Below are 26,216 nucleotides of genomic sequence, written 5' to 3'. Positions count from 1 at the left end.
TAGCAGAAGCTATCAAAATGTTTATTGACATTTATACAAATTAAATAACTTCTATACACTATTTACAAACATACCATTTTAGAAAATATTTTGACAGAAGTTCAAAATAAGGTTTAACTCTTTGAACCCTAAAACTTCATAAAATCCAGACTGCTAGTTTCCACAATTTTAGTTGCAAAATGAAAGAGCTCTTTCTAAATTACTTTGTCGAACACACTTCATTCAAGTAACTATCACAGTACTTCACCCAAGGGAGTCTTCTTACACTCCCCCAAACATAAGATTTGCTATTAGTACAAAATCTCTTCCTATTGAACAACGAGGGCCTGCCCATTCTTATCTGTTCCATATAGATATAGCAGCACTTTTTCCACAAAGATCTATTTGCAAAGTAGGCTTTTCTAGCCTTGGGGGCAGAGGGAGGGGTTCCTTTATTAGCTCTTATTTTACCTCTTCTCTTTCCAAGTAGCACATGCAAAAATTATCCTTACTCAAGAGTGCCATAGAATCCCCACTAGAGTGCCAGCAAAGCGAGAGGACCTGGAAGTCACCTGCAGATACAAATTAAAGAAATAAGTAGCAAGAAATCAAGAGTTACAATAATTCTGTTCCAGAAATCTTCTCTCACTTGGAGTAGCTTAGTCATTTCATCAGTAAGAGATAAGAGGCTTGAGTGAAGAGAATTTTGTACTGTACATACCATTGTAGTTGAGCTTAACCATATTTTATTGCAAGTAAATATCACAAAATTGATCACTGTTGCAAAGATCTGCAACCAGACACTGCAGGTAGTAGTTCTTCCATGGAAGAAAATGTTAAGCCAAGAAGCATGCAAAAGGTTATATTTACTATAATATTGAACTTGCAAGCAGAAGAGATATTTGTAAAGCAATTAGCCAGCTAATATTACAGTCCACTGAAAGATCTTACTGTGTACCTGCATATTGGAATAGAGGAAAGGATAGATAGGAACCTTAACTCTGCCTTTTTGAAGTAGATTTAAGATTCAGATTTCATGTTACTTTTTGTGGTGCTTTTGGAATTTTAATGTTTAAAGTACCCAAAAGTATGGTAGGCACTATACAGTTCTTATTTTGGCATACCAGACAGCTACAGCGTCCATATAAAATTAATTGATATGAAAGCAAAACCTTAAAGTGTTTCTATTTACATGTCAAATTACCATGCTAGGGCAATAACTGAATTACCTTAGATGTAAGCTTTGTGCCATTCTTCCCTACATTCAAGAGATTATGGGAATATGTGACTAAGTACCCAAAATGTTTGATCACTTCAAGCAGTCAAAACATCACTATTTATCACTAACAGTACAATAATTTATTAATATTAATTAAACAAACTAATGATTCTGACTTGCAGCCGTAGTTTTAGGCGGCCTTACCTTCCATTGGTACCTGCACTGACACGCACCCTGCTGGGGACCACAGGTACACTTTGCTATTCCCAGTGCATATGGCAAGTCGAGGTTGATGTGGATCCCACTGGAACAACTGAACAGCATACAACTGCTCCAAGACTACAAACAGTTTCAGCTTTTGAACATCCCAGATCCAGATGGCATTAGGAATGTTATCTGTTGGAAATGGTTAGAATACTGTAAGGAACACAACACTATATGCAATGTTATTGCAATCTCTCACATTAAATGGGCTTCACTACCAATAGCCTATCTAAACTACTGCTTGCAGCATTGGTGCAGAAAAATCTGGGCAACTAGCACTGATGATTCATAACCTTACAAGACACTTAACTCATTATCCCTTTAAGAAATGGAGAAAGGTGACATCACTCGGAATGTGTGCAGAGGGCTTGCAGTCTTAACTACAGTACAGCAGTACTCTGGCAGTGCGCCTTCCTTGGGGAAATTGCCACTACGACAAAAAGAGTAATTCAATCTATAGAATTTTCCTTCACTGGCTTTTCTAAAACTACATAGAGATGCCATTATTGGTGGGTTCTATCATGTGAACATTTCTCAGCTAGGAACTGGATTAAGACCCCACCCTTCCACCAGTTTCATAAGATTTTTTTTCCCTTTGATAACACCTTAGCACCAGGGAATGCTATATCCTGATATACAGAGCTCCAGATCTACAAGGGAAAAGGTTACATAAAAAGTCCAGAACTCCCACAGTTCTTGCTAATGCAAAATTAATTACTAATATTTTGAAAAATTCTGAAAATGACTTGTGCAGGGAGGGGAGAAGAGATGGATTTTGGCCAAGATTATGTATACAGTATAGTGAGCTAAGGTAAATATGAAGGGAGATAATTTAGCACATGGTACTTAAAGCCAAGGCTATGAGTTCATGCAGCAATTAATAGCTGGTCCCACAGCTTAGTGGTTTATGCTAAAGGTTGAAGTCCTCTGTGTACAGTGCTAGCCTCAATCCCTACTGGGGCCTCTAGCTGCAGCCAGAATACAAATAATTCACAATTAAGTAATTTATTTGTTTATTTATAGCAGAAACAACAAAATCTAGATAATACCAAAAAGGTTTCTCCTTTAAAATATAGCCCACTAGGTACTAACCATTTTTGGTTGCCAGGAAACAGTTATCTGGACTAAATGCCAGCATTCCAATTCCTATTCTGGGATTTGCCCGATCAGCAACCGGTTTGACATACTGTAAAGAAACTGGTACCTGGGAAATGTCATCTGAAATTTGAAATAAAAGCACTTTAATAAGCAAGTCCATATGGACTTGGCAGTAATATTTCTAACTTAAAACAGTTAAGTTATCTCTGAAATGATAGGAAAATAGTAATATACTGCAGATCTTTACAAACTTTGTCTCAACATACCTGTCAGATAGTATTTCTCCTTTCTACAGAAGGAAAAACAGGTACACAAGAGTCTGAGACAAAGCTATGAATACAATCAAGATCTCCTAACTCTGACTCATGTTTTATAACATTTCACATATTAACACCCATGTAAGACAAGGGAATAACGAAGTTGAACTAGTTAATGATTGTTCAGCACTATAATAGTATATACTGATATTTGACACTCAAATATCGGTAGTATTAAAGAGATCAGGGACTGTTGTCTGAAAAAGTAAAGGTGTTGAATTTTTTAATAATTCTAATTTAAGTTCAGAACTTGTTAGAGAAAAGTAATGTACCCTTCCTTATGTAGCCACCCGTTTCTCCACCTGACCATACAAAAAGGCAGGGTTTCTATCCTCAATACAGGCAGCTAGAGAGGCTTTAGGTTGCCATATCTTCTGAATTGTTTTTTTTAAGTGTGAAATTCCCATTGATTGAAGCCTCCTACAATAAGATGACTATCTACTCTGCATTATCTGCAGCAGTTAATATAATTCTAGACAAGAAATATCACTGTTGCAGAGACTTAAACCAGCCAAAAATCACCCTGTTCTAAGGCACATTTTGCACAAATAAAACAACAACATTAGGCAGGGCTGGGGGTTGTCTATCATGTCTACCCACACTCACCCCCAAAGTTTGCCATGCCTCTCCTGGAGCCCTTCATTGCCCTTAAGTTAAGATCTTCACCTTTAGCCCCATTCTGCAACCATCATCCTTTCTAGCTGAGGAAACCACATCCTTTGAGGTCTTGCATTTAATTGAATGGGCTTCCCCTTAGCAACTTAAGTTTTGCCCCTGCCTTCAGAGGCAAAGTGTGATATAATGTTGCTTTACAAGGCTTAAATATTTTACATCACAGGTATTCTAAAGTGGTTCATTTTAGTTTGCTTACATTTACTCTGTGTGCTGAAGAGAGAGCTGGCTTGTGCTCTGGCTGGAGGGAAGGCAAGGCTCTCTGTTTCAACTCTTGGGGATTTCTCCATTTCCTTATATACAATCTGTACAGAAGGAGAAGACAGTTTCACAAAAGGGCCTAGCAAGATTTGAACCTAGTGTGTTGAGTCCTCCACATCCCGTGCTGAAAATGAGCATTAAGGCACATTCATTTTAAATTTACAGTGTTTCTCAATGCTCCTTGCTATTGTACACTGGGAGCAGGCAGATTTGGGCATGGAAATAGTGAATTTTGAGACCTGATGGTGCCCATATTTGAAAATTGGGCCCACAATCAGAAAAAGCAATTGTGTACTACAGAAATGGACAGTGTATGGAACTTCAAATAATCCAATTGTTGTCATTAGAGATCCTATGTAAAATGAGTCAAACAGAATGCACCTTCCTACCCCTTACCAACTGAAAGTGAATTTGGGAATATAACTGCAATCTTTAGTACAGCCGGACAGTTTTTTTTCTGATAACACATGCAATATTTCATTCCATGCCATTGAAAACCACTGCAAACAAGCAATGTTAATGGGATAATGCTAAAGGAAACAGTGATGAAATGCTAACAATGTGACTAAATTGGAGCTCCTAATCTAACTATCAGCAGGAGCTCTCGTCTTTCCAATGGAAAGGGACTGAACTATTTCATTTGTTTCTCATTCTACCTCTCAAGTTTAGATTTTTATTCTTAATTCTGAATTTGAAGGATAACTAATACATTTGGGTGCTGCAGCACTTAGTCTGGCAGCCAGATTTATATCTAGAATGCTTGAGTCACATTGACCAGAAGAGAAAATAAAGAGCAATAATGAAGACAGCTATCACAGAACCAGAACTGTTTTCTAGCAAGGAGACATTTTACTTAAGCATATTCTGCCTGGCAGATTCCTTGATAAGCAACAATGATAAATTAAAAAAAAAAAATCATCTAAATCTAAGTCTGCACACCACAAACACTGATCCTTAATATAACATTATGTCAGACCTGTTCTGTCCCCTCTGTTGGCTATGTAATATTACAACCAATGGAGATTCTACCTCACAAAGGGTGGGGACAGAGAGCGCCTGTGATTTTGAAGTAGAATGTGCAGTTATCTCCCTGCTGAGAACTGTAAAAACTGTGGCCACAGACTTCACATGTGCAAGGATAAAAAACAGATTGTGACAAACATTTACAGAAAATGCTCATTAAGTGAGCTGGATTTGCCTATACAAATGAGATTAGGTGTGATCATAAAACACTTCAAATCAAATCCAACACTATTCACATACTGCAAATTGTATAGCGCTAATATACACAAAATTCTCATTCATGTTCAGCTTCTGAGCACTTGGGTACACCACCACATGCAAACCCAGTCTGTAAACACAGCCACCACCTCTACCAGAAGATATTAGTACTTAGCAATAATTATCCATGACTCCCTTACATAGAGAAGTGGGATGGAGGGGAAAAGAAAAGAGAATTCACTGAAAAGTCAACTAAAAACGATTAATCTATTTTCCTTACTTCAACATTTTCATTCAATTTCCTTAGCAGCATTTGCAGATCAGCAGGAAAGCAGGACTTCAGTCAAAGTAAAAAAGCTTTTACCAAAGATATCAAACAAACTGCTGCTAATGATCCAATGGGTCCCCATTCTATACTTACTATCTTTGGGTTAGCAATGGTCGCAGGGTGTTCAAACTCTGTAATCTTCTTCCAAGTCACATGGTTCAGGATACGCACCTATTTCAAGGAAAGTGTAGTAAGGGGGGATTGCTATGACAACATTTTGCAACTGACCTGAATGGGTTTAAATTCCTTTTTTACCTTTTCATCATAGCTACCAATCGCCAAGAACTGACTGCTGGGGCTCCAGGCAACTGATTTAATACCCAGTGACCATTCATATGCACTGTATGTGGACAGCAGACGGCCATCAAGGGAGTACAGCAAGATTTTATACTGTAACACAAATTGATTTGATTTAAAGACTAGTGACACTGTTAAAAACTAATAGAGACTAAGTGACTCCTTTTTAAAACCATCCCCATCTCAAATGCACAGATGTTCAAAATGGAGTTTCCCTTTTCTATATCTTATAAACTAATTCTGCAATTAGTTATTTGCATAGTTGCTAGAATCTTCTGCAATTTTTAAAACCAAGTTGGTAAATTAATTTTTTTTTTAAAAGATACTTAAATTATGGGAAAATATTATAAGTAGGATAATTTGGTAACAATGACTTTATATGGAGATTTAAGCAACAGTTTTTGACACCCATCACCAATACCTAAGTACAATATTACAAATTGTTTCTTAAAGCCCTTTTTTTTTGTTTGTTTTTTTTTTTTTTTTTTTTTTTAAAGGGACTGCATTCTATGTAGCAGCCAGAAAAGTCGACTTAATATCTTCAGGAGCCCTTAATTAAATGTTCAAGATCTTCAGAAATAATCTGTATTTTCTCATACCTCCAGACAGGTATCCCACACTGCCAACACACAGCCATTAGGAGCCCATTCAATCCCAGATAGGTCTTGAGTTTCGGTGTCAAAATGCTTCCCAAATGCAGAGAAAATAAAACAATGAAACAGTTTTAAAAACTGTACTTAAAATGTATGGGTGCACCTGACTTTAAAAGTAAAATCCTAAATTAGTATATTACCTTTACACATTTAAAAAAAAAAGCACATCCTTTTATATGTCTGACTGCATAAAATAGAAACATTTCCTTTCCTTTTATTATAATACACTACATTCACTGCTTCCTTATTTTCTCCTACCAAACTATACAAAATCAAGATCTTTTGAAACAAAGTGCACTTTCTAATGAAGACCACATTCTCTTATGTTGTAACTTGTTGTTCAGATCATCATTTTGGCAAAAGCAAGGTCTGAGCATGGTGCTTCTGCAATGTATTTTACTGTCAACACGATTACTCAGATTTAAGCCAGAACATTTGAATGCTTCTCAAAATAAAAAAAATGTAGTGCTTTATCATTACTGTATGTGGCGTCTGAAGCAGAATTTTTCTGCCTTCCCACACACCTGCAGGCCAATGAAGGAGACATCAGAGGAAATGCCAAGTCTAACATGGAGCATTAGAGTTGTTTAATTATTTAGTTATACTCTACACTACGCAGAGTACACTTTAAATCTGTGCAACAGCAGTGGAAGGCAAGGACATATCTTACCCTCAGCAGTTGCCAGTCACTGCATACAAAGAGGCTAATGAAGTCTTTGCAGTCACGCCTCTCTGCTAACGCCATATAGCGACCATCCTTCGTGAAGGCTATTCCTGCCAGAGAGATTAGAAAATACAGTCCGGACCAGTAATACATATACTTGTGAAACTGGCCCTACTAAAGCACCAAAGCTGAAAACAATTATGAGCCAGATCAGCTGGAAGAAAGAATTTATTCAGAAAAATGTGAATGATGATTGGAAATCATTTTGGAATACCTATTAGATGCCCAAAAAGCATGTTAGGCACTTCACTGAGACTCAAGCAAACAAAATCCTTGTCCCAAAGAGTCTATAATCTAAAAAACTGTGAACAGATGGAGTTCCCACCTTTCTATGAAGAGGATATACACTGTACATAGGCCAATCTTACCCCCTTCCTCCGTTTTGACCTTCATGGTAATACAACAAGTTTCAATCTGAGATCTCCCTTACCAAGCTTGGCTGTACCCAGTATTTTCCCTAAAGAATTTCCTCTGTTCCCACCTTAGTTCCCTTTGCTTCTGCAAGAGGGATATTTCAGCCTCTCTCCCATCCTGCCTTCAGGTAACAAAATACACCTGCTACTGACTCAGCAGTAAATACTCTGAATCTTCCTACGTGGTTCAAGCACCTGACATTAAGATGACTCTGAGGAGCCTTGAGTCTCTGTGCAGGATCCCAGAATCTGTCACCCTGTTACATACATGTATATGAGGACTGAATACAGTTGCGTAACAAAAAGATGAGCAATTGAGAGGGGCTACTTATACTCCCTATTTTTTGTTCTGGGTTTGTGTCACAATCCAGTCTCTAGCTATACTAGCTACAGAAAATACTAGATTACTGATTTCTAGCAGACTTGGCAATGGTTTTGTTCAGTATCTTTTCTTTTTCACTGGTGTTTGGAAGTTGGACAGGTGCATAAACTAAATGTAATATTTACTTCTCATTCCTAGTAAGACTACGATGACTGCAGATTAGCTCCCAGGGTTCACACAAACAGTAATGGTAGTGCACTGGTACTGAGCTCACTAAGACCTCGTCTATATTTGTGGGGACATGTAGGGTACACGTAGCTACATGTCCCAGTGTAAGGCAGGCTGTGTCCACACTTCTCTCTCGGGGAGCTGCTGGAGCCTTTCCCCTCTGCCTCCTCCCTACTAGAGCCTTTCAATGAGTTGGAGAAAGCTCTGGCAGCTGAACATTAATTGCTAAAAAATAGTGTAGATGTGGAAGGCACTGCTTGGGCACATAGAGAGACATGTAGATATATACCCTAGGGTTCAGGTGTGTAGGTCACTCTACTTGCCTACGTTGGGCCTCCCTGTCTACACTGCTATTTATACCCATGCAAGCTGGGCGTGCAGTGTCTGTATGTGCGGACGTACCTTAAATAAGATGTGCGTGTCCCTCCAGGCTGATCTACAAGCATCAGTGGGAAGGTATTTGAATACACCCTGACCATAAACATATGCTTGATCATCATATGTAAATTCCATTTTCCTTTATTGCCATATTAAGAATACTCTTCCTATATTAGGTCTGATATACTCACCGTTCTGACAAGCTTTGGGATACTTGATATAAGACACAGATTTTGTACACAAGGACCAGACAGTTATCCGCAGCTGTTGGAAAGAGAAAGAGACAGGGAAGTATTTGTTTATCTTTGCAGATTAAAAAAAAAAAAAAAAAGTGTACAGAGAATCTAATTCAACACTAAACTAGATCTAATTCAACACTAAACATTTTGTACTGGGAGGGTCTCACATTAAAACAGACTGGAACATGGAACCAGAAACTTTTCTTAACAAAACTGTTCCACTTAAATCTTAGTGTCTCTATATTAGATTGCACTTGAGGTTTTATTAAAAAAACCTCTTTTCCTAACAAATGTATAACCCTTCTGTAATGCCCTTCACATATTAGATATTGTAATAATTGATCAAGTTAAAAACAGCTTCAAACTTAACAGATATACAGCTATCCTGTTTTATTTAGTTCTGTAAATTGTTTTCAGGTGGAGTTTATATAGAAGTCATTATAAAATAATCAAGTTGTGTTGTACTGTAGTATGCAGAATTATCCAGGACACATGGAGACTGGCACTCCTGTTTGCCCAAAGGCTGGAGATTCCAACAAAACAACGTACCCAGCCCTCTTCCAGACATACATCTAATATGCCATTTTACATATAGCCCAGGGTTCTGTTGCCAGAGTTCTGGACCAGGTTGGGTACTGTGTCTCCTTTTAAAACAAAACTAAAAAGCTTCAAGGTAGAGTGCTTAATAAGAGATCAGGTTATTAAAAATGCAAGTGAACTTGGGAGCTACAACAGGCTAGATCCCCGGTACTACACTTTGGAAGTATGGCCCAGATTCCCAAAGGTATTTTAAGCTCCTAGCTTCTGCTGAAATCGACCCTTTGAGGATCCGGACCAGTGTAACTAACCTTAATGTGCAAGCCTCTATACAAAACTGAACGTACATATGTGTACTGTAACATTTAGGCACAACGAGAGGAGTTAGTCAACTACAGTTTAGCTTTATCCTTTCATTTCCTTATTTCTGTGGGTTTAACTAAGGAAGTTTGTGAGCTCCGATTGCTAGGAATGTTAGGTTCCCACAAACAAAACCCCATCCCTACTTTTCAGTCAATGATATTTATTCCAATTTAGTAATGGAAGCACATAGCAATACAGTGTTGATGAGATGTATAAAAGAAGCAGCAAGTTAATAGGGCCAACAATACTTTATTAAAATTTACATTAAGAATTATTAAATGTTGATAGTAGTGTAAGAGCTAGCATCATGACTGCCAACGTGTATTAGGAAATCATTTTTGCACAGATTTGTGTGATTTCTAAACCATCTCAGGAATCTGGAAGAATGTGAAATACATAGGCTGGCAAGAGGTGAGAAATTCTTCTTGTATTTAGGTCCTTAGTGAATGATATGAGAATAGGAAACAGCAACATCAATTTAAAAGTAACATGCTGCATCTCTTGGAATGAGATTACAAATTACTGACTCTTCACTGTATTTTTCAGTTTCAAAAAAAAATCAAGACCTGCGCTAACCAATTTTCATTTTAATTTCCCCTTTCTCAACCACACAAACAGAAAAGTGACGTGTTATGCAATTATTGGAAGGACTTGATTTTCAAAAGAATCAATAGGAACCATTTACATAGTGTTTGGGGTATTTGTGGAGACTCATGCATCTGTAGAATTTGGGAACCATAGAAAGAGCAGTCAGCTGCAAAACAGGCCTCTCCACCGCAGGTCAAGGTCACAGCCTGTATTATAGAAGCTCTGCATTACCATCTGCAGATTATTCAATTAAAAACAAATACTTACTCTACCATAGCAACGGCAGCAACACCAGACACGTGTCTTCATCGGTGTCTCATGTGAACCTTTGCATTTATATTTGGAGAGAGGAATGTTTTCCAATATAATTTTTTTCTAGCTTTTTCAATATTTTGTTATAACAAGGGGATACTACAAGAAAGTGACAGGTACAGTACAGTGGGACACCAAGAAATCTTTTCTGAAGCTATCGCAGCACCACCAAATCTTACGAACAATAGCAAAGTAGGCTTAGTACAGTGTTTAACCACATCACTCTATGTATTGATTTTAACCCTTCCACCGAGCAAAGGAGAAAAAATAAAACCTAGAATATTTATGGCTATATCTACAGTTACATTGGTTGGTCTATAACAATTCTGAAGCTAGAAGAAGTATCTCCCTTTGAGGCATAAACCAACCACTGCTGGACGGAGGGAACTTCCACCATGGTTAGTTTACTTTACAGTTGTCCATGATAGGAATTCTTGCAACTTCCTCTGAAGCAACTGGTACTGAACACCATTGGAGATGGGATTCCAAACTGAATGGACCACTAGTCTGATCAGCTGTGGCATTTATGTTTCTACAGCAATTTTTATAGACTTCTCTCATTTTACTAGAATGTATTTTCTTGCCACCAAGATAGATCCTGGCTGCACTTGATCACCTGGTTGTGGGCACTCTCACACCTAGTACCTGGAGCAAACTGTAAAGTCTAGTGCTGCCCCCATGTCCTAACTGAAATACTTAAATTCCACTTCAAAGCATCCTGCTAAATGTCACCTCCACAGAGAAGCATCAGGAGAGGCCCAAAGCAAAAGGACTAACACTTTCTTTTTTTAATACACCAGCCTCTACATAGAGCATCACAAGAATAAATTTAAAGAGCAAGGAAGCTTGTAAAGAGATTTAAAGACATCGCTCAGAAGTTGAATCAGGGTTTCTAGATAGCGGGAAAGAGAAAAAACCAATTAGGCTCCCAAGCCTCTTTCATGTCAAGCAAAAAGAAAGAAAAAGTGCAGGAGGGAGCAGAGGACACGTGTTTAACTGCTATCACTCTCCTATTTAGCGTCTTATGAACTAAGAATCAATGATCCAGGGCCATTCCTAGGGAGGTGCGGGGCCTGGGGCGGAAGTGACGTCGCTAATGGGACCAACCGCGCCGGGAGTGGGTGGGGAGGCGGTGCCTCCCCAAACAGCCAGGTGTGGCCCCGCCCACACTCCGCCCCCCCCCCACTCCCCCCAGGGCCTCGCTTCAGCGGCGCTGCTCTCCCTCCCGGCACTCCAGGGCTGGGGGCAGCTGCAGCAGTGCCGCCGCGCACTCTCCCTCCCAGCACTCCGGGGTGCATACTCTCCCTTGGGCGGAAGGGGTGGGGCTGGGAGTAGCCTCCCCCAGCCAGCAGGTTCACCCGCCGCCCATGCGGCACCGGCCAATCACACTGACCTGCAGGGCTCCCCCAAAGCACGGGGCCTGGAATGGTTGCCCAATTCACCGTCCCCTAGACAGCTCTGCAAGGGCCTATAGTGCTAACTTTAAGAGTATGTAATATAGTAATTCAACAAAAATCCACTAGACCAGCAGTTCTCAAACTGTGGGTCGGGATCCCAAAGTGGGTCCCAACCACATAGGAATGAGGTCACCAGGGCTGGCTTAGACTTGCTGGGGCCCAGGACCAAAGCTGCAGTCCGAGGGCTTTAGCCCTGGGCATCGAGACTCAAATTACAGGCCCCTGCCTGGGACAGAAGTCCTTGGGCTTCAGCTTTAGCTCCCACTCCCCCAGTCTTGGGCTGGCTCAGGCTTCGGTCCCCCATCCTGGGGTCATGTAGTAATTTTTATTGTCCAAACGGGGTTGCGGGTGCAATGAAGTTTGAGAATCCCTGCACTAGGCTGACCTTTGATAATCAAGTTTTATATCACCACAACTGTTGACTTCCGGACACAAAAATACACCATTAGGCTGTTCTTGATACAAGATTTACTTTAAAAATACCAACACCATGCCTACTCACATTCTTCTACAGCAACTGCAACAGTGACATGCTGCTTGCTCCTATTAATTGCACCGTTAACTGTACTTGCCTCTGTTTCTCCTTTAATCCAATCCAGCCACACACACCCCCCCCCCCACACACACACACACCCCAAGCCTTGAATGTTAAGTTCTGGGTTATAGTTAAGCATCCAGGTTTATAGTTGGAACACTGACTTGGCCTCCTGACCAAGTACCTACTGGCTATGGAAGTGTCATACAGTTTAAGACCAGAAGGGGCCACCAGATCTAGTCTGACCTCCTGTATGTCTCAGGTGACCAACACCAACCCACAGCTGCACACTAAACCCAACAACTGAAATTAGACCAAAGCATTACAGCCCACAGGAGACTCAGGAGGAGTATGTGCCACAGGCAGAGAATAGGCAGAACAGAGTGTGCCAGTGTCCAAATCCCCAGCATGATGCCCTCCTGCCCTGCCCCCACAAACAGTCTTGGCCCTCCAGTATAGGGCAAATCCCTGCTGCTTGAGTCAACCCAAGGGTGAACTCCATGAGGGGAGGGGGGGGAGAAAGCAAGCCTCCCCACAGGCCGTAGAGGCACTCTATCTTCTTTGTTTCAGCCTCCACTCCATGAGGGAAATGAGGTGGTAGAGGAGCCACCTGCCCTATCTCTGCTCTGCCCTCTACAGCAGTGCAGAATGAACCCCACATCGGTGCTCAACAGCCTGTCTTCTCATACAGCAGGACCACACTAGTTCCACTGCACAGGAAGGGATGGACTGCACCTCTAGCTAACTTTGCTTGGACACCAGATGAGAATACTCAGTTTGGAATAAATAAGCAAATTACGTATACAATATATTATTCTAACCAAGAACTTTATTGGCTTTTGTGCTGTTTGGTAGCTTCTAAGCTTAAATAAATACATGTATATGAAAGCACAAAACTCACAAAAGGTATATCCAGATACAGCATGGTTACAGACAGGAAAAGTGATTAAAATAAAACTATTACATTTTTAATTAGAGCGTTCTGAAAACACCTATGAAGCATATATAGCCCAAAAAAGGGTACCATTTTTGCAGTCAATATTTTCTCAAAGACATTTACTGTTCACTATTGCAGAGAAACCTATACAAGAGATCATGATCTTTATTATGCAATTCCAATCTTAAAACAGCTCCAAAATATCTGCGACTGTACCAGGTACAATTCTTTATCCCCCCTCATTCTGTCAGTCCCTGGAGAAGCCATTTATGACAAATTTCACTGTAAAGTTCTATTAAATATGTGTTTTATTACGATAGCATGTGCTCACATGGACACTCAGAGCATGTTTTAATATTACTGCACATATTTCTACATATATCTTACCTGTATGTTACTTCATTTATAATGAATAAAAAAAATGGTCATTATGATATTGAGGGTTTGACAGGTTCAGACTGCACACCCAGTACATTACACAAGTCTGTAACTAACTGTTACAAATACCAGACTAAATGAAGGTCTTATAGTGGGCACACAGGCTTCTTGAGTAGGCAAAGCACATATCTTCAGTCTCTTAATGCACCTTTGGAGTACAGGTACACATAAAAACCCATAGGCTCTCCTGTCCAGCTCAGATATGTCACTTGAGGACCAGCTATGGTCTAGTACAATAACCATATAATTGGGAGTCACGAGATCTGAGATTCATTGATACCTTAAACAAGTCACAGACCAACATTTTCAAACGTTGGTGCCTAACATCAGGCACTTGAAAAATTAGGCCACTTGAAGTGCCTAAACTCTGGTACCCAAGTTTGAAGATATTGCTCTTACTCTCTGCAACTCAGTTATTCCATCTGTTAGGAAGATTGTTTCCCAAACTTTGAGAAGCGCTTTGAAATCTATGGATGAAATGCAGAGTATAATTATACCGTGTACATTTCATTGTCAACGTGCAACTAGTCCCATGGACAAGAGAGCCTTCATATCCCCAATGGTAACAGCCACATTTACCCACATACTTGCCCTAAACCTCTATGCAAACTAGCACAAGAAAGATTGTCTCTGCTATCAATGAAACAAAGAAGGGAGGGAAGAGAGTATAGTGCTCACGGCATGTGAAAACAGGTAAAACAGCCATTTAAAATTTAACAAAAGAATTTTCTGTAAAAAAAGACAATTTCTGCTGCAGGGAAAAACTGATTTGATCAGCTGAAAGCATTTCTTTACTGACCATCCCAAGACGTCCTCTCTTTAGTGTAGATGACTGGACTAAGTGAAATGTCAAACTCAAATCCTAATGGTAATGGTGTCCAGGAAGTTTTCAGCTGTTGTTTTGCAGTGGAAAAACAAACCAAAAGCAGCAACATTTTTAAAATAGCCTAAAAACAGCTGAGAATAAAAAAGTATTTAGATGGTAACGTGATAAACAGTCTCCAGTGCTGGGGTAGAGATTTCATCTCAACTTTGACAGCTTTAGGCAGGTGTGAGACTGGTGATTTTCACTAGACAAAAAACACAATTTTAAACAAACTTGCATCTCAAGTGACTGTCAACTTTTGTCCCAGACTTGACTGGGTCACAAGGCCTCCTTACATAGCTGTGTCTGTCAGCACAGGATTTCAGAGGATTATTCAGGGCACATTCCTTGACAGAAAGTATTTTTCAACCAATATAGCTATTTACAATTACTAAGGAGTAGCTCTAATATGCACAAAAAGCACACTTTTTAAAACTGTGGCTGTAATTTACAATAGGTTCACTGGTGTTTTAACTCCCTGACTGAGCTAAAAAACGCAGAAATATGCAGTTCATAAAATATGATTCCTAATGAAATACTAGATGAATTGATGTTACTGATTGTTGTTTTGTACTTTGGTAAACATGGGAGTCACAATGAAAAAGTGGAAACCTAAAGCCTCCATCTCCTATGAATCAGGGGAGTGAATTATCTACAATAATTTATAGGGGAGAAATGAACTTATCAAATTGGCATAAATTGCAGGATGGGTGGGATGTGACAATATCCTATAGTCACACACGAACAATCTGCATTATATAGCTAATTACAAACGTCTACTTTCCCCCTCCTTACATTCTAGCTGAGTTCTCTTCAAGATACATAGACTCCCACATTGTGAAACATGCAGACAGACGGACTAATGATTCCCAACACTGTTAGCTTTTTTGACTGCTTGATCACTTCACATTGAACAGATGTTTTCAGAGAACTATCCACAATGACTCCAAGATCTCTTTCTTGAGTGGTAACAGCTAATTAGGACTCCATCATTTTATACGTGTAGTTGGGATTATTTCCCAATGTGCATTACTTTGCATTTATCAACATTGAATTTCATCTGCCATTTTGTTACCCAGTCACCCAGTTTTGTGAGCTCCTTTTGTAGCTCTTCGCAGTCTGCTTTTGACTTAACTATCTTGAATAGTTTTGTATCCTCTGCAAATTTTTGCACCTCGCTGTTTACCCCTTTTTCCAGATCATTTATGAATATGTTGAACAGTACTGGTCCCAGTACAGACCCCTGGGGGACACCACTATTTACCTCTCTCCATTCTGAAAACCAACCCTTAATTCCTACCCTTTGTTTCCTATCTTTTAACCTGTTACTGATCCACGAGAGGACTTTCCCTCTTATCCCATGACAGCTTACTTTGCTTAAGAGCCTTTGGTGAGGGACCTTGACAAAGGCATTCTGAAAATCTAAGTACACTATATCCACTGGCTCCCCGTTGTCCACATGCTTGTTGACCCCCTCAAAGAATTCTAGTAGATTGGTGAGGCATGATTTCCCTTTGCAAAAACCATGTTGACTCTTCCCCAATAAATCGTGTTCATTTAGGTGTCTGATAATTCTGTTCTTTACTATAGTTTCAACCAATTTGCCTTGTACTGAAGTTAGACTTACCGGCCTATAATTGCTGGGATCGCCTCTGGAGCCTTTTAAAAAAATTGGGGTCACAGTAGCTATCCTCCAGTCATCTGGTACAGAAGCTGATTTAAATGATAGGTTACGTACCACAGTTAGTAGTTCTGCAATTTCATATTTGAGTTCCTTCAGAACTCTTGGGTGAATACTATCTGGTCCATGTGACTTATTACTGTTTTAATTAATCAATTTGTTTCAAACCCTCCTCTAATGACACGTCAATCTGGACAGTTCCTCAGATTTGTCACCTAAAAAGAATGGCTCAGGTTGGGGAATCTCCCTCACATCCTCAGCCATGAAGACCGATGCAAAGAATTCATTTAGTTTCTCCGCTATAGCCTCATCTTCCTAGAGTGCTCCTTTAGCATCTCGATTGCCAGAGGCCTCACTGATTGTTTAGCAGGCTTCCTGCTTCTGATGTACTTAATTTTTTTACTGTTACTTTTTGAGTCTTTGGCTAGCTGTTCTTCAAATTCTTTCTTGGCCTTCCCAATTATATTTTTACACTTCATTTGCCAGAGTTTATGCTCCTTTCTATTTTCCTCAATAGGATTTAACTTCCACTCTCTAAAGGATGCCTTTTTACCGCTAACTACTTCTTTTACTTTGTTGTTTAGCCACGGTGGCACTTTTTTGGTTCTCTTACTATGTTTTTTAATTTGGGTTGTACATTTAAGTTGAGCCTCTATTATGATGTCTTTAAAAAGTTTCCATGAAACTTGCAGAGATTTCATGTTTGGCACTGTACCTTTTAATTTCTGTTTAACTAACCTCCTCATTTTTGTGTAGTTCCCCTTTCTCAAATTAAATGCTACCGTGGTGGGCTGTTTTGGTGTCCCCACCCCCTCCCTCCTCCTAGGGATGTTAAATGACTGCTTCTTGGAGCAGCTAGTCCTGGAGTCCACAAGAGGAGAGGCAATTCATGATTTAGTTTTAAGTGGAGCACAGGATCTCGACCAAGAGGTGAATATAATTGAACTGCTTGGTAATAGTGACCATAACATAATAAAATTTAAGGTGTCAAGAAACCTTATCTCTGCATCTTGTCCTGAGGTGACCTGTACCCAGTCAATATGGGGATAGTTGAAATTCCCCACTATTATTGAGTTTATTTTTATTGCCTCTCTAATCTCCCTGAGCATTTCACTGTCACTATCAGCATCCTGGTCAGGTGGTCGGCAAGATTTTTACTTCATTTGATTCTACGCTTTCTTCCACATATAGTGCCACTCCCCACACCAGTACAACTTATTCTGTACTTTTGAGATATTTTATACCACGGCATTACTGTGTCCCATTGATTGATTATCCTCATTCCACCAAGTTTCTCTGATGTCAGTTATATCAATATCCTCATTTAATACACGGCACTCAAGTTCACCCATCTTCATATTTAGACGTCTAGTATTCGTATTTAAGCACTTAAAAAAAAACCTGTCTGCCTGCCATTATGTGATGTAATTGTATGGGACTCTTTCATTAAATTAAATATTACCATTTGTTATCCCTAATATAGCTGGTTCTTTACAAATGGTACATAAAATGATCTCTCTTGTTAACACATTCCTTATTTATTCAAAATAGTACTCAATGTTTTCTAATCCTAATTATCTCACTTTTTCACACCATTCAAAAACTGAAAACAGTGCTTATAGTTTATTGCTTAAAACCAAGAGCCTATAATTTTATTTAAATATTTGCTATCAATTGCTACTTTTAGATGTTTGATGGAGAGGGTCTCTTTTTTATTTTTGCGATCTGTAATGAGTTATAGTGGCTGATGCTGGATTCAGTGGACCAAATTCAACGTTCAAAAAGTTGCTGACCACTGATTAAGATTAGGCAGCAAAACAAGGAGAAGACACACAATATATAGTTTTTAAAAGTATGTAAGTTAGGGATTTGTGCTCAGCTTCGTTTAAACGCAATATACCATAACTACCAATACAAATGACAATGCTGAACAGTACTCAGCAAAAAATAAAATAAGGAAAAGTACAGCACTTTTCTATACTCGATTTCCAGCAAGACCGTGTCACTGAGTTGAACGATGTACCATTCTGCATGTTTCGATTGCATCATTCATGTGAAGTGTTAGAATCTCCGTCACTGGAGATTTTTAAGAGCAGGTTAGACAAACACCTGTCAGGGATGGTCTAGATAATACTTAGTCCTGCCTTCAGTGCAGGGGACTGGACTAGATGACCTCTCAAGGTCCCTTCCAGTCCTACGATTCCATCTACCTGTAGCATTTTGTATTCCTGGATGTTATGCCATAATTTTTGGAGATATAGGATTGTCATTTGCAATAAAACAAGTTTAAACTGAAACTTTTTCAGATTTGCATTGATCTTAGATACATACAACATAATGCTGTCTCTCTCAAAAGGTATCCACTACTGAGTTTGCACACCATGAGCGGTGAATGGACTTTGAAGTATTAATGGAAAAGTTTTCCATTTATTTTAAGTTAAATGTTGGTTTCCTGTATGCAAATCAGATCAGAAAAAAAAAAAATCAGTGTTATGAACTATACTCTGTTTATAATTCATATACCATACAGAGCACCCACTATGAAAATAATGCATATGCAGTTTAGTTATAGAAAGTTATAAATCGTACAGGTAGCTAGAAACAAACTATCACAACCACACTTTTTTTTTTTTTATTATTAAACTTACACACACACACACACACACACACACACACACACACACACACTTTGTAGTGAGAGTATGAAAAGATATTAGTGAACCCATTTTGGAGCTTACATATTGACCTGAAGAATTACAAGTCTGAGTCATAATTAGTTGGTGCTATATGAAAATGTCAAACTACCAAATCTGAGCAGTATGAGTTAAAACAGAACCTTTAAAGCCATCAAACGATCCCTGAACTTGATAATGTACATAATACGATGATATTAAGTATCATGACAGTTCCTGTCTCAAACACTGTCTGTCCCAGTAGAGACTATGGATATAGTGTACTAGAGAGTAAACACAACACAGACACCAGCATAACCCAAGCAGCTGTCTGACACAAGTTAATTTAGCAACCTGTTTACAGCTGGAGAGAAAACCTATCCCAGAACAGATGCCAACTTGGCAAAGGCTTAAATGAAATCCTGTAGGGTCAAACTGAGTTCTGATAGGTGGTAAAAAATACTCACTAGTCCACCCCCGCATGCACGTGCCATTATGAGCCTACTTGTAGCATGCAGCAGCAGGAGCCGCCCACAGTTTTGGTTCTCAAACTACAACAATCCTGCCTGTTAGACATATGTCTGTCTTTAGTTTGAACAACTGGACGCATTTTTATCCCCACCAAGGACAATCAAAACTGGGAAACTCTTTCCTGGATTCATCACCATGTGGTCACCACAGTCCCCTGGAAAAAGAAAGGAAGTGCTGATGTATAGTCAGAAAACTGTTCTCTCTCTACACCTGACACCAAATGAGTTTCCCATGTGAAACTCATTTAAAAATCCCAGTGTGTGGGTCATGAAACATTTTCTGGCTGTATTCAATTTCACTCTCACACTCACTTAGAAATGTTAGCATTCAAGGCTTGCATTAACTCTCTACAGTCCACACACAGAACAAAATCTTCCTCTCATATCCATAGCAAAGATACCAACTCTGATATTCTGCTCTCCCTGCTGGCACAGGCTTCTCCCATTGATAATAATGGGAATTTCACACATGTAAAAAGAGCAGGCTATAGGAATCAAGGTCCACTGTGTAGAATGAAGAAGTGAATTTTCCTCTCAAGTCATTTCCTCACCTTTACCTCTAAAACGATGCTCAGATCCAGCCAGGTGAAATCTCCATAAGCATTAAAGAATTCTGCAGCACACAGATACTATTAATTTGTTCGATTAAAAAGTGAATTTAGTGCTGGTGAAAGTTGCTGGTGTGACAGCCCTGGTATATCAAGTCCTATGAATATTCACAGAGAACAGATACAGTGGCAAGGCAAATTTACTGTATTTAGTTCTTAGCTTCTTTTCACTATTACCGTTACTGCTCTGAGCCCTGATCAAATCAGATCGTTCTGAAAACACCTATGAAACCCCTCCCACTGTTTTCAATGAGCTTTGAACCAGGCTCATACTGACCAAACTCCCAGTGTCATATCTTGGCTAGGATTCCAGACTAAGGCCCTTATTCTGCAAGCACTAATACATGTTTAATTTTAGTCCTGCAAGAAGTTCCACTGAAATCAATAAGATTAATCACATGAGTAAAGTTAGGCATATGTGGAACTTTCTGCAGGTCAGGTTCTAAGTCTCCGAAGTAATTTATCTAAACAGCATTGCCTTATTTTTATTTAAAAGGGCACTCTTACTTAAAAAGCATGCTATAAACCTATATTACTCAAATCACATTAAATTACTTGAACTACATTTTTAAAAAATTCTGCTTATGTATTACTTTTCATGCTTATGCTTACTTTTTGCATCCCTCAGCTTGGATGATGAAAATCAGTTAGATTACCATCACTTCCAGACTCTTAATGCCTTAGGGGAGGAAATCTGTTTAAAAATAACTGTTCCTGTTAGAGTTTTAGAAACATTTCTGTTCATAGATTTTGGAAAAGTTTGTACATCTACGTTTGTTTTTTGCCCAAATTTGAATTTTGGGTCACATTTGCCAGTTCTGAATCACCTTTTTTTAAATGCATAATTTCATTTTGAAAGGCACGAGTGTTCAGTAGTCCACCTTTTCATCAAAAACTCAGAAAGCAAACTTAAAAGAACCAAGCAGTAATTAAATCAGAATTGATTTAAAAAATGAGAAAAAATGTGCATATACATTGATTAATAGAACACTACAGCTTTAAGAGCTGGGAGCTATTTTAGAAGCTGTGTGCAGACAGTAATATGATACTCTACAGAACAGTCATGACTTCACACTTACGTAAAACTCGGTTGTATTGAGAATATGACGACCATCCGGACTCCAGCACGAAGCCACCAATCCTGCTGACCCCTCATCAATCTTGCAGTGCCAGTCTGGCTGCTCCAAGGACCAGACCTAGGTCAGAGAGACTAGTCAGTGCAGCAAACTGAATAGCACATCAAAACCTCCTCTCCTCACAGAGCCACGCTACAGCTAAGAAAGAAAATTCCATCAACACATACCAAGGGGTCAGGAAACCTTTGAAAGCCTTTGGCCATGAAGGACTGGCGCTGGATCCCATTACAAAAGTAAGCCGCACATCTCTGTGCATTAACACAAGTCATAAAGCATATTTTCTTCTGTCATGTTTTCTGAATACCCATCCTTTTTAAAGCTTTTGCTCCCTTTAATAAGAGTCTGCATGTATTCATTTCCTTCTGAAATAATAGATGTATGAGATACTTGGTAGCAGCTTTTGTTTTTATACATTTGCTCCAAGTGTTTTTATTCTGATGTTATTTGTCTTCAAACTAACAAATAACCTTTTAATCAAGGTTTTGACAAACAGCAGCAACCTCGGCTTTCTTCAAACCATGTGTTATTAATCAGAGTGTCAGTTACTTTGGCAAAGACACTCACTCAGTGCTTGACATTAGAAGTTCTCAATTTAGCAGTTAGTAAATTCTAAACAGAAACAATATGCCATGCTGTATCTGTACTTACCTGAACAATCCCTCGTTTATACATGGCACATAATATAAAGAGAGAGTCCGACGACCATTCTATGTACTGGATCTGATCCAGGCAAGTGTACAGCTGAAGGATCTGGAGGTTGTTCACATCTCGAACTATCAAACGGTACTGCACACACGAAGCCTGAATGCAAACAAAAATAAACTGCTTAACTGACGCACCCATATCAGAGTTATTAACTGAGACTTAAGAGTGCCAGGGCTTGTGCTGCATCATTCGCACTCTACCACACTGATCTAGAGTTTAGATGTTTTGGATGCACCAGAGTTTATACTTTTGGATTTGTAGGTTTGTATGAGCTACACAATCATTTGCAAAAGAAGGCGAAAAGAGATTAATCCAAAGCAAATGTTACATTAAAAACCATCTATTTTTTAAGAGTTTACAAAACTCACCTATGTCTTCGAGGCTGAAGGATGGAAATGTTTGGTTTCAGGCCAATTTTTTATTTTAAAAAGGTACTAAATTTGTTTTACATTTAAAGTACAAAAACATTTTCAAACATTTCTATCACAAAAACTGTTTTTGTTTTTTAAGCTGATACAATCAACTTGAATCTAGTCAATTTCAAAAATGAATTAAAGTAGCTTCAAATATTGCACATGTCCCTGACTATCCCCCAGCCAATTTTTGTGGCTTTTGAGTCAATTTTCTTATTTTAAAATGTTTATTTTCTCTCTCTCTCTCTCTCTCCTTTTGCTATGCCCTTAAAACACAGGAAACTGACTATACAGAAAGCATCATCAAATTCATAAAGTAAACAAAGAGAAAAAAGGGGTGGGTTATTATAATGACACTAGTCATAAAAGTTAAGCAGCTGCTTAAGTATTTTCAGGACTAAGGCCTATATAAGTAAGGGAAAATATCTATTTGCTTTTATACACTATTCAATTGCATCTTCTTTTCAAAACTATTTTTCTTCCATTTCATGTTTTCCTTTTAATGAAAAATCGGCTAAGGCCTTATTCTGGAGTAAGTGAACAACAAGCAAGTGAAGTCACACACATGTAAGCAATTGCACAACTGACAACTCATAGCAGGATCAGAGCCTCAAGTGTCTTGTTCAAACAATACAGACAATGGGTCTAAACTTTGCAATTTTTTGTGTTTTGACTCATAACTTTAAAATAGACTGAACCAGTGCATTAGAACCAGTGCATTAGAAATATTTGCAATTTATAGTTCACTGGGAACAAGCCTGACCCTGAAAATTCAGTTTCTGGGCTGAGATCTTGTCTGACAGTCAGTCAGTTCAAAGTGAAGTTTTATGCGATGAAGAAACTAATGTACAGTAACTGCAAGTAATGAAGAAACTGATCACCAGTAGGTGTCACTATAATATTTAATACTGTATGACATTATCTTTACAGTCAGAGTGAAAGAGAAGTTAAAATTTAGAGGTTATATATTGTAACTTGACTGTTCACACTAAATTATTTTGCTAAAACTATTTTTTTTAAGTTACTCATGCTTTTTTATCACCTGCAGTATAGAAAACAGCTCACAAAGTACGAGGATTTGATTGCAAAAGACTAAGTGATCTGCTATTTGTCTCTCCCTCTGGTTCACTATTATGGTAGCACCCAGAGGCCCCAACTGAGATAGGGATCCTGTTATGCTAGGCAATGTACAGCAGTCCCTACATATCAAAGAGCTTACAATCTATCTAGACAAGACAGAAAGGGCAGGAGGGGAAACACAGGCAGAGAGGTGAAGTGACTTGCCCAATGTCACCTAGCAAATCAGTGGCAGAGCTGGGAACAGAACATAGGCCTCCTGACTCGGTGCAGTGCCATAGCTGCAGGATCATGATACCTTTGCCTGTAGCTTTCGGGGGTGGGGGGGGGGGCGGGAAATCAGTAAAATGGTGGCATTTAACATTTATTTGAACAATACATTTATAGATTCCTACTGCTAAACTTACAGCTAATTCTTACACAAAGCAAAACAAGGGAGTGTGTCATCCCGTCCCCAATAATTATTGCCTCTCAAAACAAGTCAGTTTCTTCAAAAAGCACCAAGGCCAATAAATACAGATGTTTCTATATCCCTTTTTTTTTTTTTTTTTTTTTTGTATTATAACAGCTGCTATTACTCACAATGAAAAAAATATTGTAAAGTATGTGAAGGATCATTTTTCATTAACTAAATCCACACAGTATTAATGGCTGTAATCATACTCTCCCTCACCCCCATCCATTTTTGTTGTTGTTGGTTTGTTTGTATGTCATGAAATATCTAGAGTTGAGGACCATTAAAACAACAGTTTAATCTTAATGACCAATTTTCTATACAATACTTTGATTACATATTAAAAATGTTATCAAAGTTAGGTGCATGTCTGTTGTTGTTCTGTTATATACACGGGGTATAGGAACGGATGATAAATGCAAATTTTACTAAAGATTGAAATACTTTTATTAGGAAACTAAAAAAGTTGGTAAAGCCTTATAATAAATAAGTGGTTAGCAGGAATATAAAATTTCCCAGGAAGATTAAATTGAGTTTTTGCTAGTAAAATCTTGAATGTTGTGATCAATATTAACATTGCTTTTGAATTTATTTAATGAGTCTCAACAATTATACTAATTATGTGTTATTTCCATATGTAATTTTCACACAAAAATGTTTATATCAAAAATGTATCACTGGTTAGGAACATCACTACAAGATCATTATCTTCAAAATAAAAGTGTGTTCATTAAAATAAGATGTTATATTTTAAAAAGACATTTACTATTTGATATAACAATTACATTTTACATTGCAAGACCCCTGTTGACTGTTTTCTGCCCAGATGACACACACTCTAGACACCAGTCATTCTCGTATCAGAGGGGTAGCCCTGTTAGTCTGGATCTGTAAAAAGCAACAGAGAGTCCTGTGGCACCTTTAAGACTAACAGATGTATTGGAGCATAAGCTTTCGTGCATGCATCCGACGAAGTGGGCATTCACCCACGAAAGCTTATGCTCCAATACATCTGTTAGTCTTAAAGGTGCCACAGGACTCTCTGTTGCTTTTTACAGTCATTCTCAGTTTCACTTGTACCTTGTTTTAGATTAATTTTTAGAAAGAGTCACATATTTGCAGTGAATACCTTTTGGCTAGACGTTTACCACCCTCATGCATCTACAAATCTTTTCTCACTTTAGTTATACATTTCCTGTCAATTCAACTGGTTCTCCATGAGGCTCTAATGCAGGGGTTCTCAAACTTTTGTACTGGTGACCCCTTTCACCTAGCAAGCCTCTGAGTGCAACCCCCTTATGAATTGAAAACACTTTTTATATAGTTAACACCATTATAAATGCTGGAGGCAAAGGGGGTTTGGGGTGGAGGCTGACAGCTCGCAACCCCCCATGTAATAACCTCCAGACCCCCAGTTTGAGAACCCCTGATAACGGGAGAGGTTCCTTGGGTGGCTGGGACACGCAGAGTGCCGGTTTCCTGACACTGCAGCCAAGGGCAGAGCCCCCAGAACACAAGGCACTGCCTGAAACCCACCCCCAGATGCCCGGGAATTGGAAGCGCTGGGGGGCAGCCTGCCCAACTGCCTGCCCTGGGTGCTTGTTAGGATGCGCTCTGGGTGAGCCAGGCCCTGCAGAGCCCGGGCTGCACCAGCCCCCGCCTGACTGCGGGTCTCTCGCCCGTCGCAGAGCCGGGCCGGGCCGGGCCACTCACCAGGTACTTCCCGTCGGGCGAGAACTTGCACAGCAGGCTGGAGAGCTTGAACACCTCCGAGAAATTCATGGCGGGCCCCGAGAGCAGCCGCCGGGAGTTCCCTGCACGGGCCCCCGGGGAGGCGGCTCCAGTGCCCGGGGCAGCGGCCAGCCGGTGTCACCCAGACCCGGAGGGAGCCAGGCCCCAGCGCGGCCTGCCCCGTTCCCCCGGCAACGCGGCCTCCCCCAGAACCGCCGCCGGGGGCCCGAGCCAGGCCGCAACTCTGGGGGTGTGAACCCACAGCCCGATTCAAACCCGCCCGCTCCCCGCCCGCTCTAACCGCCTTCCCGGGCCGGAAGCGGGCAGGAGGGCGCCGGGAACCCGGGCGGCTTATCGGGGCCGGGCCCGCCCCGGGGCAGCCTGGGAGTTGTAGTCCGGGGTGTGGGGGGGGAACAGGTACCACTGCATCGAGAGGGGGTGCGACAGACACAGGAGCATCTGTGGGACAGACAGACAGGGGCGTGCGTGGGGCAGGCGGGGAGACAGACCCAGGGGTACCAGACAGACAGCGGGGGGAGGCATTGTGTAGACCAGACAGACAGA

General features: G+C 39.8%; 1 protein-coding gene across 2 annotated transcripts; it reads right to left on the bottom strand.

Annotated features, from left to right (window-relative positions):
- Positions 1–30: 30 nt before the first annotated feature.
- WRAP73 (WD repeat containing, antisense to TP73) lies at positions 31–25,948 on the bottom strand. 2 transcript variants are annotated; one of them, XM_026660018.2, is made up of 12 exons: positions 25,635–25,947; positions 21,921–22,073; positions 21,216–21,332; positions 8,566–8,638; positions 6,980–7,083; positions 6,256–6,342; positions 5,615–5,749; positions 5,453–5,530; positions 3,749–3,854; positions 2,555–2,680; positions 1,403–1,594; positions 31–551 (listed from the first exon to the last, which is right to left on the bottom strand). In XM_026660018.2, the coding sequence occupies exons 1-12, from the start codon at positions 25,701–25,703 to the stop codon at positions 442–444; spliced, it is 1,350 nt and encodes a 449-aa protein (XP_026515803.1). In that variant the 5' UTR covers positions 25,704–25,947; the 3' UTR covers positions 31–441. The 2 variants fall into 2 exon arrangements, with proteins under 2 accessions (XP_026515803.1, XP_026515804.1); XM_026660019.2 differs by lacking the exon at positions 6,256–6,342 and having other exon boundaries at positions 25,635–25,948.
- Between the last annotated feature and the right edge of the window lie 268 nt (positions 25,949–26,216).

Source organism: Terrapene carolina, unplaced genomic scaffold (assembly GCF_002925995.2).
Source record: "Terrapene carolina triunguis isolate 2854851 unplaced genomic scaffold, T_m_triunguis-2.0 Scaffold714, whole genome shotgun sequence".
Lineage (NCBI taxonomy): Eukaryota > Metazoa > Chordata > Testudines > Emydidae > Terrapene > Terrapene triunguis.
This window is presented reverse-complemented; position numbering and strand designations above follow the sequence as displayed.